General features: G+C 36.6%; 1 protein-coding gene across 1 annotated transcript in view; it reads right to left on the reverse strand.

The window, feature by feature from the left end:
- The window catches only part of SLC2A13 (solute carrier family 2 member 13), a 351,864-nt gene that overhangs the window by 117,280 nt on the left and 221,460 nt on the right, over positions 1-13,124 (reverse strand). The window contains exon 5 of the mRNA XM_017512770.2: positions 1,732-1,895. Coding sequence (XP_017368259.1) covers positions 1,732-1,895 — 164 coding nt within the window. The remainder of the gene's footprint in view (positions 1-1,731; positions 1,896-13,124) is intronic.

Consider the following 13,124-nt stretch of genomic DNA (forward strand, 5'->3'; position numbering starts at 1 on the left):
CATTATCTTCTAGTAGGACCTAGTTAATAACTGAAACACAAGAACCACATGAATGGCATCATTTACTATGTGTACAAGTAAAAGAGGAGACCTGTGAGACCTGGGACAAGAAACCAGGACTCCTGCCTCTCAAACCATTGTAATATCTACTGATCACTTTAATTGGCCACGTAATAAGGAAATCAAATAGACTGTGTCTCTCACGCTGGAGGAATCACTGTAAAGTGTTTGTAGTGGACATAACTGAGGCCTGCAATTCTCTTTGCAGGGTTTCAGCTGCAAAGAGAATGGGTCAGGAAAGAAAAGTGCCTATGGGTTGCTCATGAGAAGCAGACTCTGAAATGCCTTGGTGTTTCCCAAGGAATTGTCTTAGTACTTCCTCTTAACTGTCAGGGATGGGCTCTGGAAATCCTTGGCAGGCCTACACTGAGAGGGGAACATGACATTGGCCAGAAGAGTTCAGAAAGGTTCCTAGATTATGATGATGGAGGCTGCTTTTGCAATAAGGTTTAAACAACAAAGACTTTCTCTTTGGTAACCATAATGATGTGACAGCTAAAATGCTCTGGGCCCTTCACTCTCTGTGTTTTAATGAAAACCATGTTTTCATGGAAAAATGCATTCTCACTCCAAATAAATTTATAAAGGAGTTATTAGGGTAAATTGATAATAGGAATGACTTGTATATTTGAAAAAAATTAGAAAATTATGCCATGCAACCATGTAAAAACAATGTTAGACCGGGCGTGGTGGCTCATGCCTGCAATCCCAGCACTTTGGGAGGCTGAGGCGGGCAAATCACGAGCACAGAAGTTCGAGACTAGCCTGACCAACATGGTGAAACCCTGTCTCTACTAAAAATACAAAAAAAAAAAAAAAAAAAAATTAGCTGGGTGTAGTGGCGGGTGCCTGTAATCCCATCTACTTGGGAGGCTAAGGCAGGAGAATCGCTTGAACCCAGGAGGTGGAGGTTGCAGTGAGCCAAGATGGTGCCACTGCACTCCAGCCCTGGTGACAGGGCAAGAATCTGCCTCAAAAAAAAAAAAGAAAAAAAAAGACAATGTTAAAGATGGTCCCACTCTGTCAAGTGAAACAGTCCTTGTGTTACAGTGAAATAATAAATAAAATGGGAAGAATTTAAACACAAAAGATATTTGAGACTTTTTTAAAAAGGTTTTGCTTTATTTCACTATCATAGAAAATACATTTAACCAACCAGTCCCGGAACTTAGGCCTGTTTCAAGCACAAAAAGAGTCTGTCCTGCTTTTTGAAGAAATTACATGGTTCTAACATTCTACTGTTGAAAGAGCTTTGAAAAAAAATGCTCCAAATTTAATTCCATTTTACTCCAAATTTAAAAATATAACGTACGTTAAAAAGTCAGTTTCCGAATCCAAAGCTTTTTTTTTTTCAAACAAGGATAGAACAGAAAACAATTATTTTTTTTCACTTTTGTATCTTTGAGTAGAGCTCAAAATACCAGAAAAATGTTACCCTCAGTAGATCCAAATTATTCTTGCAGTTTGTTTCTACTCACATTCTAGTTTCTAGGCATGTATTGTAATAGTTGTTAAAGACCTTTTGTTTTTTTGTCTAGAAGAACTCTAATTTTTTGTTGTTTGGCTGAGAAACCAATATTAGAAGTGGTATAAGTATTGCATTTTCAAAGGTTAAACTCGTAGTTATTAGGAAAAAAAGTTTATAATTGAATTCTTCATCCAGTCACCTACCTGCTAAACTACCAAAGGTAAGCTTTCTGCGGCCCACTTTCTCAACAAGCCAGACTCCCACGAGTGTGAAAATGAAATTTGTGAATGCTGTAACTGAAGCCAGCCATATTGCAAGTCTATCATCTTCAACACCAGACATCTGCAGAATGGTTGCACTGTAGTACCTGCAAGGCAATGAATAAAACCATTGCAATTGATAGTCATCCAAAGAAACAGGGTAATTCTAATAGGAAAAAACCTGTAGCCAACTTAAAATACAATGGATAGCTATAGTAATAACATCAAATTAACATGGGAATTCATGCTGCCTGTTGAAAAGATCACAATATACAGACTGTGTTCAAATAAATTTATTTTGGAGTTCAATAATCAAGGAATGGCACCTGAGCAAGCAGATAAGGCTGAAGGCTTCCAAAGTGATGCACATCCCATAACTAGGGACAGTGGCAGCTGGTAGTTTCATTAAAACTATCATAAACTCGAAGTTCATGGAATGAATCAGGAGTTATCATACACTGTGAATTAATGTCCTTAAAAGACTGCCAGAATAGAATGTAATGTAATGGTAAGAATTTGGTACAAGTGAAGGATCGCCTCAAAAAAGACACAATGAGTAAGACAGTGTCACAATGTATCTGGCATTGCGGAAAAAGATGAGAAACTGACACACGGTCCATGAGAATCGCTTATGGTTCCTGAAAATAGGTACCCTTTGGTGAGCCAAGTCTCTAGCATGATTAGGTTCTGTAGATTTATTTCATGCTAAGTCAACTCACTGGGGACTGGCTTTTAAAAGACCATAATGCCAGTTTGTTGACGCACAATGGAAGATATGTCTGGCACATTTAAGGATGACAGGTTTCTCACAAGACATTTCTTTTCTGGTGGAAATATTAATAGCTAAACAAGCTGATTACTTTAAGATTGACCTGAAAACCAAGAAAGCAAAATACTCCTGGTGAGTCACTGATGAAATGTGATAGAATTCAAATCCTAAAGACACATTCTGAACCATGGCTTTGCCTAGCTTTTGATGCCATTATAAAATGAGTTAGCTTTACTCAAATCAGACAGTGGATATCCAAGCAATATGTTAATCCAAGCTGGATATTTCCATCGTTAAAAATCTACAGTTTCTGAATATTTATCAACACCTTCATAATATTTCAAAAATAAAATCTGTTTTTAATACATATGTCTCATAGATTCATCAATGGCTTCTACCATTTTTAAAAATAATGATGATAGCTCTTATGTAAATTTTTAATACCAATATGGACTCATTCATCTTGAAAAAATGTGTTTTCCTTTTTTAAATTAGTAAACCAAACTTATAAATTAACTATGCAGCATGAAGGATGTGTTTTACTGATCACACTTAAAAAGTATGCCAACCATTTTAAGACTGAATTCTGACAGCTGTTGCAAAAAGAGAAATTCCCGGTGGAATTATTACAGGCATCATGAAAATTGTGAATGTTTTGTAGTCAGAGTGTAAAGTGATGATAAAAATTATGAAAACAATTTGTTCCATTTATGTAGTATTTTATGGATTCCAGGTTCTACCATATACATTTTCATAAAGACCTGTATGGCAATGTCAAACCTCATATGTAATCACTAAGAAACTAACATGAATACCAAATCCAAAAAGGCAGAAAATAGAAATATTGAGAGAAAATTCAAATATTTAAAGCCAAAAGAATTTGACATGTCATGCTACTAAGTTACAGAGTCTTCACAATGATTTAAGCATAAAAATAATTACATTGCACAAAATAATTCTTCCAAATAGAGGCAGGGGAAAATTAAAACAGAAGCTATTTTGATGCTTTCATTTTCAATAAAATAAAACCATGAAATCACAAGTGTTAAATGAAGGGATAGAAAGGAGAGTGACAAAATAAGTTGTCTAAATTTTATTTAAAATGAAAAATGTTACATAGGTATAAAAGGCATTTTAGGTACTTAAGTTATAGAGTCAGAATGCAACCAAAACCTGACCTGGGATTCAGAAACCTGCATTCTAACGGCACCTCTGTGTCTTCTGGCCAGATTGGGCAACATAATCACTTGTACAATGAATGTTTATTTATTAAGTACCTAGTGCATAAGCCATGTGAATTGCTAAAATTCCACAGATATGTTATTAAGTCCTCTTGCTGTCCTCAAGAAGCTCATAGTTCAGTTTAAAAGAATGAAATGCAAAGACAATATTTTAATTTCACAACATGTACAAGAAACAGTGAGTCATAAAGGACACAGCAAACAATTTATCTGCTGTAGAATATTCCTTGGTTTTCCTGGGCATTAATGTTTGAGTTGTGCCTTGTCATAGAGGTTTGCCAGCAGGTTTGACAATCTGGAAGGGCATTGGAGGTCATGGAAATGACATATCTGAAGGACCAAAGTGCAAAATGGTATGCTGGGTTCACAGACATAAGTGGCCAGGCACGGTGGCTCATGCCGGTAAGCCTAGCACTTTGGGAGGCTGTGGCAGGTGGATCACCTGAGGTCAGGAGTTCAAGCCCAGCCCAGCCAACATGGTGAAACACTGTCTTTGCTAAAAATAAAAAAATTAGCTGGGTGTGGTGGTAGGTGCCTATAACCCCAGCTACTTGGGAGGCTGAGGCAGGAGAATCGTTTGAATCCAGAAGGTGGAGGCTGCAGTGAGCCAAGATTGCGCCACTGCACTCCAGCCTGGGTGATGGTGTGAGACTCCATCTCAAAAAAAAAAAAAAAAAAAAAAGAATGCTTACAAATGAGAATTATGATATAAGGCTGTAGCAGAAGCTTCTGTTATGCAGGGGCCTTGAATGTAATGCTACGTGTTTAGATTTTGTACTGTAGGCAATGGAAAATCCCAAGGCGGAGTTTAAAGAGAAATAATAGGATTAAATCTGTTCTATGAAGAGACTACTCTGGGGGGAGAGCCAAGTGGGTGGACTGGAGGCCGACTGAACTAAAGGTGTATTGTTCTGAAGCCTATTTCAAGTCATTATACTGGCAGCAGGCAATGGTAGATTACCTGGATTATTGGAAAACAGTCAGAGGAGGGGCTGAAATTCACTGACGGCATAGTATCTCCCTCTCAGCAGGAGCTGTGACTTCAGCCCACATTAAATTTTGTACTGTACAGACTGCCTTGATTTTCATCTGCCTTTCTCTATCATTGGTAAATATATTAGTTTGTGTTGCTGCCATGACAAATTACCACAAGGTTAGCTACTTAAAACAAAACACATTTATCTCACAGTTCTGTAGGTCAGGAATCTGACAAGTGTCTCACTTGGGGGTCAAAAATCACAGGTGTCAGCAGAGCTCTGTTCCTTCCTGGAGGCTCCAGGGAAAAATCATTTCCTTGTCTTTTCCAACCGTTAGAGGTCTGCTAATTCCTTGGCTGGCGGCTCCCTTCCTCAGTTTTCAAAGCCAACAAGGATTTGTCAAGCTCCTCTCATGTTACTTCACCATGGCCTTTGCTTTGCCTCCCTTGTGACTATATTGGGTCTACTCAGATCATCCAGAATAATCTCCCTAATTAAGGTAAACTGATTAGCACATGTAATTCAGTCTGTACCTTAATTTCCTTTTGCCATGTAATGTAACATATTCACAGGCTCTGGGAACTATGATGTGTACGTATGTCCTTAGGGGGACCATTATTCTGCCCATCACAGTAAACGTACTAATCAGCAGTAAAATAAGCGAAAGCCAACAGTTATAATGAGAAGGAAGGAATGAAAGACAAGGACATCTACTTAAAGAGTAATCAGTTCTAGAAAAATCAGGCAATAACTACATTTTCTTTCATAGGGCAGGAGATGACATATCTAGGTCAGAACCATTCACAATCTTAATTTTAAAAGTCAGGTCATGGTCTAAGGGAAAGATACATTTAACTTACATTTACAAAGTACATTCCAATGTTTTCATGAATAATGATGTTCAGCCAACCGTTAAAGTAATGGGCTACCTATCACTGTGTTTATAACCTTCTAAACCTTTATGCAGTAGTTTGCATTTTTAAGGGACCATATTCATTCAAAAGTTGCACGAAGGCATAAGGGAACCCTCTTATGCATAAAAGAACAATATGAACAACTGAAAAAGGCTTTATTGCCTTTTTAGACTCAAAGCAGGTGTATCTTCTCTTTTCAAGTCATTTTATAATACCTATCAGACAAACTATCATCCTCTTCAAAGATTTCCTGGGCAAACTTTGGTCATATCACACATATCCTCTCTTTCCCAGAGTCAAGTTGAAAGGTTTGCAACTCTCTGTAGACATTTAAGAATAGCAAAGACTGGAACTCTACATGCATTGCTATCTTAAAGATTATATGACGTTCAGCTTCCAGTCCTGAATTTTAAATCTGACTCACACAAAATAGAAACATACAGGCTTTGGAAATGACAATCTATCCTAATGCCGACTTTTAACTAGCAATAACAGGCTAAACACGAGTACTTTATATACTTAACAAAATACATCTGCTAAGTTCCTATTTGAACAAAGTATTTCCTAGGAATTTCTGAAAAAGTTATCTTTTTCCAGCTTCCTGGGGCCATAGCCCGTCTTTTTCACTATTGCATTACAGAATTAACAGTAAAATAATTGCTTGCTGGATTAATTGAATTTACCACAAACTTCTGAGAAGAAATTAAGAACAATTATACTAAAAAACACCTGATAGAATTACTAAATTAAAAATTAAAGACTGATAGGAGAGACATAGAAAATGAAGATAATTATATGAAATCCTTAGCTGCATAGACAGTATAAGATAGTTCTAAAATTCCTGGGAGCCAAGGCAAAATTGTAAATATTTTCGATAATTTTAACTGTCTGACAAAGTAAAATCTATTCACTCATAATAAAGACAATTTTTTTCTGGCATGGGACTATAAAGTCTTTAATTTCATGAATAAAAGGGATATAGAACACACTCTCCCTGAGAAGAGCCAGTCTAAGTAGGACAAATTAACTGCTGAAATTCAGTTATAATAATTTGATTAATGTGGCACAAAGGTGATATGTCCTAGCAGTATTACAGTTAGCTTCCAAACACAGTCAGCTGTGAGCCTTGCATTACTCAACAGCCTTATAAGGCATATTCATATTGTGATATAGGCTCAGTTCCATGAGAAAGTATGGAGTAGTTTATTGACGGTAAAGATTTCCATTACCTACATTATGCCCTTTAACTCTTTTAGTTCCTAGTGTTATAAATACATTTTTTGTATCATATGCCAAAGTACATTGATTATAGATCATTTAAAATGCAAATACATTAAAAGAGGTTATTTTAACTAAAATAATTATTTTTCCTATCAGGATACTGTTTACATATTCAAAAACAAGGATAACTGTATTAGTGTGTTTTTACGCTGCTATAAAGGCATGCCTAAGACTGGGTAATTCATAAATAAAAAGAGGTTTAATGGACTCACAGTTCCACATGGCTGAGGAGGCCTCCTGGATCATGGTGGAAGGCAAAGGAGGAGCAAAGGTATGTCTTATATGGCGGCAGGCAAGAAAGAGTGTGCCGGGGAACTACCCTTAACAAAGCCATCAGATCTCATAAGACATATTCCCTATCACAAGAACAGCATGGGAAAAACCCACCCCCGTGATTCAATTACCTCCCACTGAGTACTGCCCATGAAACGTGGGGATCATAGGAGCTACAATTCAAAAGGCAATTTGGGTGGGGACACAGCCAAACCATATCAATTCCTATCACAGTGGCATTCATTTAAAGGTTAATTAGTTCCAGAAAAATTTAGGCAATAACTACATTCTCTTTCATAGGGCAGAAGGTATATTTAGGTCAGAATAATCCACAAACCTAATTTTCAAAAGTCAGATTATGGACTTGTGGAAAGATACACTGAACTTACATTTAAAAACATGTGAACTCCAATGTTTCCAGAAACAGTGATATCAGCTAACCATTTAAATAATGGGTTACCACTGTATTTACAACCTTCTAAACATTTATGCAGTAGTTTGAATCTCTTCTAAAAAAATACATCATATTTTCCATCTGATATAATTTGGATATTTGTCCCTGCCCAAATCTGATGTCGAAATGTAATCCTCAGTGCTGCAGGTGACGCATGGTGGGAGATGTTTGGATCATGGAGGCAGATCCCTCAAGGCTTGGTGCTGTCTTCATAATAGTGAATTCTCATGAGATTTGGTCATTTAAAAGTGTGAGGCACCTTCCCCCACCCACTCTCCTACTGCTTGCTCTTGCTTTTGCCATGTGATGTGTCCGCTTCTCCTTTGCCTTCTGCCGTAATTGCAAACTTCCTGAGGCCTCCCTAGAAGCTGAGCAGATGCCAGAACGATGCTTCCTGAAAAGCCTACATAAGAGTAAGCCAATTAAACCTTTTTTCTTTAAAAATTATCAAGTCTCAGGTACTTCTTCATAGCAATGCAAGAATAGCCTAATACAGAAAGTTGATACCAGGGGTGGAGTATTGCTATAAAGATACCTGAAAATGTGGAAATGACTTTGAAACTATGTAATGGGCAGAGGTTGGAAGAATTTGGAGGGCTCAGGGGACAGGTAGACCAGGAAAAATCTGGATCTGGAACTTTTAAGAGACTGGCTAAATGATTGTGACCAAAATGCTGATAGTGATATGGACAGTGAAGTCGAGACTTCCCAGGTCTCAGTTAGAAATGAGGAACTTATCGGGAACTGTAGCAAAGGTCACATGTATTATGCCTTAGCAAAGAACTTGGCTGCTTTTTGTTCGTGTCCCAGGGGGCTATGAAAGCTTGAACTTGAGATTGATTACTACAGTATCTAGCAGAAGAAATTTCTAAGCAACAAAGCATTCAAAAAGTAACCTGTATGCTTCTAAAGCTTATCCTTAGATGAGGGAGCAAAGGAATTACTTAAGGTTGGAGCTTATATTTAAAAGGGAGGCAGAGCATAAAGCTTAGAAAAATTTGCAGCCTGGGCATCTGGCAGAGAAAGAAAAAGCCTGCAGAACCATAAGCCAAGTAAATATTTTTTTCTTTATAAATTACTCAATCTTAGGTATTTCTTTATAGCAATGCAAGAATGGCCTAATACATCATCATATGGAAAATACATCAATAGCTTTAAGAGAAAAATATTTTACTCAAGATATAAACATATTAAGCACCACTTAAAAAATTTATAAAAATTTTAAAACATATTTTCATGTATTTTGTACATTTAAATATCCTCCTTGTATATTATTACATGCAAGACATAAAGCCAAAATTAAAAGTTATAAAAGTAGAAATCACAATTGCACATATTTCATATGAGTGATTTGGGCTAATGTACTAGTGAATTGTCATACTATCCTTAAATCAAGCAATAATCTGAAAATCATATTAACCTGCAAACATTTACTTATTAATCACATTTAATAGATTATAAAATAATTTTCATAATTTAAATAATTTTATTAGTCTTTTGGGAAGAATAAAGAAGAAAATGTACCAACGGAACTTACAAGGGATTTCTACATATGCCAATGTTGCCAACGTGACCTACCCTCTGCCTCAGAAATGAGTTCCGTCACTCTGGCTTTGTACCTCGGGGGACGTCAGGAAATACCTATTACTTGTATCACCTAGCTCACCCACATCACTAACTTTCCTTTAAGCATCACTGAGAACACTGAAGTAAGCTCCCTAATCTGACCTGCAATTCACCAATTTGCCATATTGACCTTTAAATTCTATCTATAAAATACATGCCCACTGGACATTGAACATTTGGGACTTCACACAGTCTCACATTTCACATTTGTTGAATTGTATGTATAGCAAGTCACATGTGATCATTCCCAAACCTATTTATTATGCCTGTCACTGTAATCACATAATTTAATCAAATATTACATAAAGCAAAAAGAGAGTTGTTGCATTAAAAGCAAAACTTCATGATTTGGAAAAAGCCAATAAAGGTTAAGTTATTTTAAAAAGCTGTGTGGGTAACACAACCATAAAGAGTTAGGAATACGAGAGAAGTAAAAGTCTAGAGATTCTGCCCTTGGGCTTCTTCATATGTGTCTTTCAGTTCTTGTTCTATTTGAAAGCCTGGAATTCACAGATGACAACACAGGTGTGGTTTATGTAAAAAAAAAAATCTGGACATTCAAATAGTAGATATGATAAATTATTGTATAACTAGAAATAAAATGTTATGGTATGTATGCATCATTTCCACATGACTGTCTTTTTCAGTTTATTAAAAAAGTGCTGATTGTAATCCTGTCAGATAAGAAGTCTTTTCATTTTGCCTCATCAAGTCTCAGTTCTCTGCTTATTTCAGCAACAAGGAGTCTAAGACTTTCAGATCACCTATCTTCACCTGGTCATTTACCTCCACACTAACCTGGTAACATTCACTAATTTGACCCAGTCTTCCTCTCCTCCCAGCCCTTCCACACTCTTTTTTGTGCCCTGTGAACTAAGTCTAGACACGAGGCATAACCTTCTTACATTTTAGATCCAGAGGCTAGGTTGTTTTCTCTCACATTTTAGATACTTCTGGGCATGAGGAGTGGGAGAGAATAAAAAGAGGGGCAAGAAATGACTGTACTATCCTCTAATTCCTACTTAGTTGTCTATCTACTTTCTGGTCACCATTCATTCAATAGAGATTTCAGTACTGGCCTCGAATTTTCTTCTTCACTCCTACCCTTGTATCATGATTCTTGGTGAGAGTGGCATCAACATGGACCACCCATATAACATCGGTGTCTCTTTTCACTGCTTTACCATCAAAATTCTTTAAGTATCTTCCTCTCTGGTCAGCACAGCCTACTCTCAAGGCTCATTTACTTGGATTCCCCATTGACACAATATGTCACTGTCATGTAGACTTTATTCCAGATGCTCCTTCTTTTTTGTTATCCATCATCACTCATTCCTGCCCCTTACCCACAACAGTACTTACTGTCTAAGTACTTTACATTTCCTAAACCAGGGGGTCTCGGATATTGAGATAATATAGAATCTTCTGGAAGACCTGTTCAAAAACACAAGACTATTGGGCCCTGTCCTCAGAATTTCTGATTCAGTAGGTCTAGGGCCAAGAATCTGCCTTTCTAACAAGTTTTCAGGTAACGCTGATGCTGTTTTGAAAATTACTTGCGGAAACCATTGCTACAGTCACTTTCATCATTCTCAAATCCCATAGCCTGTTAACCCTTTGTTATACTTATGTCATAAATTCCAACTCTGTATATACACTTATTCTTCTGCTCCGTATTGACATCTAGCAGCTGAAAGGGTCTCAAGAAAAATGCAAACAAATTATCCTCACTTAAATTTCCTAAGATGCACACTTTCCAATTCTCCAAAGGATGATTTCGGAGCATCTCTCTTTTTTCCACTATCCCAATCTATGCAGCCTCAGGTGAAATACTGGCTAATATTCACAGAGAAAAATGGTGAGCAATCGGATGGGTACCACCTGCCTCATCACCACCACATCTACCAAGGTACCTGATCAATCTACATTGATATACAAATATCAATCAGTACTCAAACACCTCTCTTTTATATTCCTTCTGCATTTGCTGCTATAATTATTACTCTTTCCTTCTACTTTTCCCCAGAAATTTATCTGTGCCTCTTTTAGTAACACACACCACTTTGTTTCTGGTATTAGAATTACTTAAATACACCTCATATTTCAATTTCTACTATATTTCTATAAACTTCCAAAAGAATAGTCTAAGTGTGTTTCACTCTTGCAACTACCAAAGCAGGCTTATGAATATTTTTTAGACATCTACTGTTTATTTACATGAATGAATGTGTTCATGTGGGTTTCTACCTCTTTTTAAACTTATTTAATTTTACTGAGATATAATTCAAATATCAGAAAACTTTACCTTTTAAAGTATATAATTCAGTGTTAAGTATATATGATTAAATTTTAGTCTCTTTAATAATTATAATAAGTAACGCTCAGAAGAAAGCGCTCAAACAATCCAAAGGATTATAGTAATTTTTTAAAAGTCCCTGAAGTCGGATGGAAAGGAAAGGTGGAGTGGAGTGTGTCTTAGTTTTTGCTGAATACACCCCACCACCGCCACTCTCCTGACTCAGCTGCGCTCCTTTCTACCTCACTGCCAGCTTGAGTTCCCAGGTGCCCTCAGGGGTGGAGAAGAGCACATCAGAAAATGAGTACATATGATTTGGGAGCTTTTGATTCAAACAAGGATACAAACTAGTCTTTTCTTCCATCATTTATTTGTCTCCGTAGTTCCAAGTTGTGCCCTTCTAACACCTCATTAAAGCAAACAGGAGAGAAAAAGGTGACAGTTTATTTAAAATTCTTCTCAGGAGGCTTAAGAGCCTCAGTATGAAAAAAGGGCAGGTCATGGCATTTACTTCCTGAAAATCACTGCTCTCAGCACTGACTCTCAAAAGGGAATTAAGACAGTGTTTTTTTTAAGCTGAAATGGCCTCGAAGAATCACGTGTAAGTAAAACTTCACAAGAACTTTCATTCTATATAAAAGCAACATTTTAGCACTTGGTCACAAAAATGTGATTATGCAAAGATATGTAATTTTATGTGCATTATTTATAACTCCGAATCTCTATGGAATCACAAACTGGGAAAAGAGGTCAAGAACATACAAGATGAAGTGAAAAAAGAAAAATTCAGAATTCACATACAATCTCACCTATTAAAAGTAATCACAGGAAAATAAGGCAAATACATCAAAATGTTTAGACAGACTATCTCCAGGTGGTGAGATTTTGATGCCTTTTCTTCTTTACACATTTCCAATTTCCTATAACAAGCATGTATTATTTAAAAGTTTTGTTTAAAGTGTTACTATTTTGTACATTGGGAAATGTCATACATTGTATTCAGGCACCATAAGCCTCCACGTCTGTAAACTAAACCTATATTTTGTATGTATGTATGTATGTATGTATGTGGAGATGGGGTCTCACCATGTTGCCCAGGCTGGTCTCAAACTCCTGGCCTCAAATGATCCTCTTCCCTCAACCTCCCAAATTTCTGAGGTTACAGACATGAGCCACTGGACCCAGCCAAATGAAATCTAATATTATTTTAAGTTAAACAAACATGAAATTATAATCATGAGGAACTTACATGTGTATTTGTCTTCAGAGAAAGACAATTTAATTTTTTCCTCTGCCAAACTTAGTATTTTCTTAAATTAAATAATCTATGTCCTTTACCTCTGGGTATCTAAAACACTACAAATGAATCACAATAAGAAATTACAAGCTTAACTGTTCAATTAAACAATATTTAGACATTTTCATAGAAAATAAGGACATCATGGCCAAATGCCTCAATAAGATGCAATTAAGATACACTTTTTCAGGACCTGCTATGTGCCAGA

Source organism: Cebus imitator, unplaced genomic scaffold, assembly GCF_001604975.1.
Source record: "Cebus imitator isolate Cc_AM_T3 unplaced genomic scaffold, Cebus_imitator-1.0 Scaffold477, whole genome shotgun sequence".
NCBI lineage: Eukaryota > Metazoa > Chordata > Mammalia > Primates > Cebidae > Cebus > Cebus imitator.